Raw genomic sequence first — 6,558 nt, forward strand, 5'->3', positions numbered from 1 at the left:
GTGTCTAGCGATAATATTTTGATACCATAAACACGTTACCACCGTTTTCTGAAACCTTACAAACCAACACGAGTCTTTCCAGCGCACTCTGTCATAAAAATCAAACGCTTCTTGGAAAAGTTTCATAAGAGGTCATCAGTCATGAAATTATCCCAAGTAAAACATGCGCTTAACTTAACTTTACAGTTCTTCGGTAATCGGCTCCATAAAAGAACTAGATATGGTTCAGGTAATGCATTAAGAAAACACCTCCATTGGGTTTAAGATGAAAGATGAGTTTCATCTTCACACATACATGACACAAAAAGCAGTACTTTTACTGCTTTTGAAGCAGAATTACAAAAACAACATCCAACAAAATTGAAAGAGGCCATATCATGGATTGGTTTTTTTTTTTTTTTTTTTTTTCATGTCCAAAAACTCACCAACACAAAACAGGATCTAATAATCTTCGCATATAATAGCCATATTCTTATTCCTTCAAAGATTCTTCAACCAGGCTTAGTACAAACCAAGTACGAATCTCCAACCATTCTTTCCCTTGTTTTTTTTTTTTTTTTAACTAAATAGCAACACAGCCAGACACATAAGAAAGAAAGAAAGAAAAGACCAGGTTTCAGTGAAATCCCCAATTCAAGAATTACATATAACCCAAAAACCAGAAGAACAAAAAAGAAAAGAAGAAACAATAGCGACATAGGTCGTTGCTGTTGGTGTGGATGTCTATAACATAAGAGAGAGAAGCATAGAGTCAGTCGGAGCGACTCGCGTACCTCTCGACCTTGTCGTCGTTGAGGTTGATTCCCACCATGGCCTCGCCGAGGCCGCAGCTGACGTCAGCAAGCACCTCCGGGTCGGAATAGTGAGTGACGGCCTGAACAATCGCCCTGGCGCGCTTGGCCGGATCGCCGCTCTTGAAGACCCCGGAGCCGACGAAGACGCCGTCGCAGCCGAGCTGCATCATGAGAGCGGCGTCGGCGGGAGTGGCGACGCCGCCGGCGGCGAACTGGACGACGGGGAGGCGGCCGAGCTGCTTGGTCTGGGCGACGAGGTCGTAGGGGGCGGCGATGTTCTTGGAGTAGTTGAAGAGCTCGTCGTCGTCCATGTTGCGGAGGAGGCGGACCTGGCCCATGACGGAGCGGAGGTGGCGGACGGCCTCGACGACGTTGCCGGTGCCGGCCTCGCCCTTGGTGCGGATCATGGCGGCGCCCTCGCGGACGCGGCGGAGGGCCTCGCCGAGGTTCCGGCAGCCGCAGACGAAGGGGACGCGGAAGTTGTGCTTGTTGATGTGGTTGTCCTCGTCGGCGACGGTGAGGACCTCGCTCTCGTCCACGTAGTCGACGCCGATGGCTTCCAGGATCTGGGCCTCCACGAAGTGCCCGATTCGGGCCTTGGCCATCACGGGGATCGTCACGGCGCGCTTGATCTCCTTTATCAGCTCCGGGTCGCTCATGCGGGCCACGCCGCCCTGGGCCCGGATGTCGGCCGGCACGCGCTCCAAAGCCATCACCGCGCACGCGCCGGCCTCCTCCGCCAGACGCGCCTGCTCCGCGTTCACCACGTCCATTATCACGCCGCCGCGGAGCATCTGGGCCAGACCCACCTTCACAGAGAACGTCGATTTCTTCGCGCTGTTCGCGTCGTACAGCGCGCCGTTTCCGTACACGGTCACCACTCCGGTGTCGGCCATTATTCGATTGCTCTTTTTTCGGGTAGGAATAGGATTGGAGGCGAGGGGTGGATATTCGGTGGTCTACAATATGTGTGTGTATTATATATATAGACGCGTATTTGTGCCTCTGTCTCTGCGTGTGTGCTTGAGGTTGAGCGATAGAGAGGCTAGGGATTATTAAGATTTTTATTTTTATTTTTTTAAATGGGAATCAATTACTATTTTTTTTTTTTGGGGTAAGGGCAATTACTTTGATTTTTTATAAATGATTTTCTTGTTATATATTTTTTTTATATGTATTAGTCTTTATATTAATTCATGTTATTCTTTATATATATATACAAAATTTTAGAAAACTAACCCATTTTTAATACAAAAAATTAGGAAAATAGCCAATTTAAACGTTTGACATTGCTAAATAGCCAACGTTTGGTAAATATTAGGTGAATAGCCGTAAATAATGACGTGACCTAATATATGGATGCGGCTATTTATCTAAGATTTACGTCTGTAAATACATGAAAATGACTATTTACCTAAGATTTATCAAATATTGGCTATTTAGAAATGTCAAATGTTTAAATTGACTATCCATTTTAATATCCGCATTTTTATTTTCCTATTAGTTGTTGCAGTTGAGTTTTTTTAACGTGTAAATAATAATGATTATTTACCAAAAACTTGTTAGAGATTGGCTAAATAACAAATTAGATATATAAATAAAATTATATATTTAATGGACCTTAATATATATTACTGATTATAAAAAAAAACTTTCACAAATGCATATTGTAAAATGGAAGTTTACAACACACTTCATTCTAAATAAAATTATAAACACTAAATAAAAAAGTAAACCTATATAGACTGAAGTTTAAGTTAAAAAATAAATAATAAATATATACACATATTCTTCATTTAATCCGTGCCAAATCAGACTCCAATTATGAAGCAATGTAATTAGAAAAATCCTCAAATCAAATAAGAGAGGTTTAATTTCTTATTTCAAACAAAGAGAAGCTAAATTATCGTTGTCCATTCCATTCTTTTAATAAAATGAAAAATTGAAATTCTTCTTCGGTCTTTGGATGTCGACCACCAAGAGATCTGATTTTGCCATAGAAAAGGAACGATATATAACCAAGAGGATGACCATCGAATAATCATATTTGACGTTACAACTTCAGAAATCGCGTTTGCCCCAAATCATCTCATTCTGCATAGCCAAAAGCTCCACTTTAAGGACCGAGGGGTGAACGGTTTAGCTTGGAAACTCCATGCTCGTCGCGGATGACACCGGCAATACCCATGAAATTAGAAGCCTCCTAGATACCCATGGATTTGAATTTTTATGTACTTTTATAATTCAATGTGTATAAAAGTTATAAAATTTTATTCACATTTGTTTTTGAATTTTGCTATAGATAATATAGATTTTTCTATGTTTTTGTTTAGTTTTGAGATTTTGACATTTACAAATTCTGATTCTGTGTTTGATTTTTTTTAATCACGGAGCTTAATGTTAAGTTCGTTTCAAATGCACTATTATTATAATTCAATATATATACAAAATTTCAATAAAACGTTAAATAAATTAATGATTAAATAAATTTATATGATAAGCAATAAACTTTATCTAGTCATTAAATACAATTTTATAATACATTTTTTTTAATCAGTATTTCGGAGAAAATGGAGATTTTAAATTTAGGCTAAAACTATCTTCAGCATTTTAACATACCATCTGGCAACTGTATTTATGTTCGTAATTACATAGTTTTATTTTCATTAAATTAAACTTTTTTACTTCTTTTCCAATAGCTTTTTCTATATGTATATTGTATACATTTTTTTAGAATGTTTAATTTAGATTGACTATTTAATGAAAATATATTACAGTTGTATAATTTTTTTATTTTATTTTTTTATATCAGTTGAAATGAATAACCGCATATGACAAACTATTCTTAATCCAGCACCAAATTTATAAGAAAATCAGTTTATCTGATATTATGTTTGATGAAAAAAATTGTGATTTATTCTTCAATGGAAGATATTATTAAATTATTGGATATAAAACATGGATTGAAAGCGTAGATTTCTGTTCAATAAATTCTTGGCTCGCCTCTCACCGGTCAAACATGTCGGACAAAGGTTGTTATATAATAGATTAAACGTTAGATTCAAATGTAATAAGCTACTGATTGACGATGATAGCAAAAAAGCAATTGTTGGTGTGTGCCTACACGTGAGGCTACGAGGATCTTTTATTAATTTATTAAATAAATAAAAAAAGAGAAAAGAAAAAGAGCAATGAGGAAAACTGCTGTACTTGTTATAGTAATTTATAAGCGTTTCTTTAGGATGGTATCGCCGAATTCAATGGATTTCAAGCCGTTTAAAGAGGAAAAAAATTCCATTAAAAACTATTTAAGAGATTTATTTCCCCAAAAGACTTGGGTTGTGTTTGGTAGTTAACTCAAAAAGTTTTTTGTTTTCTGTTTTCTAATTTTTGTAGTTGTATTGAAAAACTGTTTTGTAGTTGTATTGAAAAACTGTTTTGTAGTTGTTTTCAAAAAGTTGTTTGGTACAGTTTTCATTTTTGTTTTTGAGAAAGTGAAAAAACTGAAAAAAATGTTTGGTATAGTTTTCATTTTTGTTTTTGAAAGAATGAAAAGAGAAGATGAGGAGAAAGAGGAGAGAAGAGAAGAAATTTTTTTTCAAAAACACATTTTATTTGTTTTCAGTTTTCTTTACTTTTTTTCAAAACAGCTTCAAAATTTTTTGAAATTTTTTTCCGAAAACACTTTACCAAACATGTTTTCAATTTTTGTTTTCAATTTTTTCAACTCAAAAACTAAAAAACAGTTTTTGAGTTGCTTACCAAACATGCCTTGTATTCTCGAATATTTTCTCGCATTTTGGGCAATCGCTTTTTGCCATTTATATTATAGTTTTCAAATAAGAAATTAATTTGTAAATATAGAGAGCCCAAACATGATTGTGTTTACTATTATCATGGGCGATACAGTGCATATTTAGGGGTGTAAACAGCAAAGACGGTGAAATTAAAATGAATATTTCACAAAAAGAAATGTAACCCATGTAAGTTCGTGAACCTAAATATTGAAGAAATGTGTTTACGAAAAAAAAAAATTCCCTTCGTGAATCCCAACTGTGTTTCCATATGGTAAGACCAACTCCACCCGAACGTCATCCCCACTGAATGGCGTTAGGGTGAAGTCCAATCATACTCTATATCTCACGCCAAATTGACGTGGGTGTTTAATTGATTTTAGTGTTGCGTCAAATATGTCGCAACACTATTCACTACACTAAATTTTTTTTAACCCTTGTAAAATTTATAATTTATATATTTGCACTGATTTATAAAATTATATCATATATATCCTTAAATTATTCATATTTTATATTTTAAATTTATTTTCAAATATAACATTGACATTTAGAGTTTGAGAAAAACTAAAAATGACATTAATATTAATATAGATACGAAGTAACATTACAACGATATCGAAATGCAAAAAAAAAACATTAAAATAAAAATAAAAACACAATACAACAAAATAAAATTGAAAATAAAATTACAATACATAAACTAATACTCGGGAAGATTAACGTCAGATCCTCCAAGACCGGTGAAATATTGCGAATATGAATCGGAATTAGGAAGTGGTGTTTGAGGTTGTTGTTGTTCGGCTCTCTTTTATAAAACCTTGGTTTGTTCAGCTTCCCAAAATGCATTGATCGACCATTTGTGGGAGGGATATTCTCATTCGGATGTGTAATTGTACTTTTTATTTTATGTTATTTGTTTTATATTGTATTTTTGTTTTAATAAATATTAAGTTTAGTTTGTGTTAATTTGTATTTTTAATTATTTTATGGAGTAATATTTTATTATTAAATAATGAATAAGTGGTATAATTGGAAGATATGAAATAAATATAAGGGTATGGAAATAAATAAGAGAAAGTTGAATGTAAAATTAATATTTTAATTTGGTGTAAAAAATAGAGTTCGGTTGGAGATGAGGTAGTGTTTGACGTGACATGTACTGTAAAATAAAGTAAAAAATGGTGTAATCGGTGGAGTTGGTTTAATGACCTTTCAACATCCAAATAAATATCGTTACATTTAACTTTTAAGTAATACTTGTCATATTTTTTTATCACACACGTCTAAACTTGAAATACTAGAAGCAGGAAGCAGCCAAAAGATTTCACTGACACGTCTGTTTTGACTTATAAATAATATATTTCGAGTAAAAAACATATTTTAATGTTCCATCCATCGTCATTGTCTCGGTTACCACATTGCTGTTACTATTCCGATGAATTTTAGGTTTCCAAGAAAGTTTGTTTTTGTTTCTGATTTTTTTTTTCAGCGAGTTAAGACTTATAACTAAAATTATATAATATTTGATGCAAAATTATATAAAAATAGTATTAGTATTGGCCCTTAAAAAAAGTTTAGTATTGGATATACTTTTTAGTATTTAAAATTTAAATAGTTTAACTAAAGGGTATTTTTCTTTATTTATAAAAAGGGAGAGAAAAAGATACTTTAAACAAAGCAATAATCACTTGGCGGCTTTCGGAGCTAAATATATATAAAATAAAAATGATGACCAACAAAACGTTGTCGCATAGAATGATAAGAGACTGTAAGTCAAACACGTTACCGATTTGTCACCATTTGTCGAGGCCAACGATATAAAGGAGATTATAAAACGTAGTGATCTCTTGACTCTTGACCGTATTATAAAATTTGTGAAAATTAAAAGAATAATAGCAAACGGAAAGAGGTGAGCCATACAGTCTCATTTTTTGCTTTCCACACAAATGAACTAATACGTAGACAAA

The 6,558-nt window shown here is 34.0% G+C and overlaps 1 protein-coding gene across 1 annotated transcript; it reads right to left on the bottom strand.

Annotated features, from left to right (window-relative positions):
* Positions 1-450: 450 nt before the first annotated feature.
* On the bottom strand, positions 451-1,842 carry LOC149381742 (putative pyridoxal 5'-phosphate synthase subunit PDX1). Its single transcript, XM_089600735.1, has one exon. It carries the CDS (start codon positions 1,688-1,690, stop codon positions 752-754), a length of 939 nt encoding a protein of 312 aa, XP_089456861.1. The 5' UTR covers positions 1,691-1,842; the 3' UTR covers positions 451-751.
* Between the last annotated feature and the right edge of the window lie 4,716 nt (positions 1,843-6,558).

Source organism: Urtica dioica, chromosome 11 (assembly GCF_054948205.1).
Source record: "Urtica dioica subsp. dioica isolate 48M chromosome 11, U.dioica_male_clone48M_v1_H2, whole genome shotgun sequence".
Lineage (NCBI taxonomy): Eukaryota > Viridiplantae > Streptophyta > Magnoliopsida > Rosales > Urticaceae > Urtica > Urtica dioica.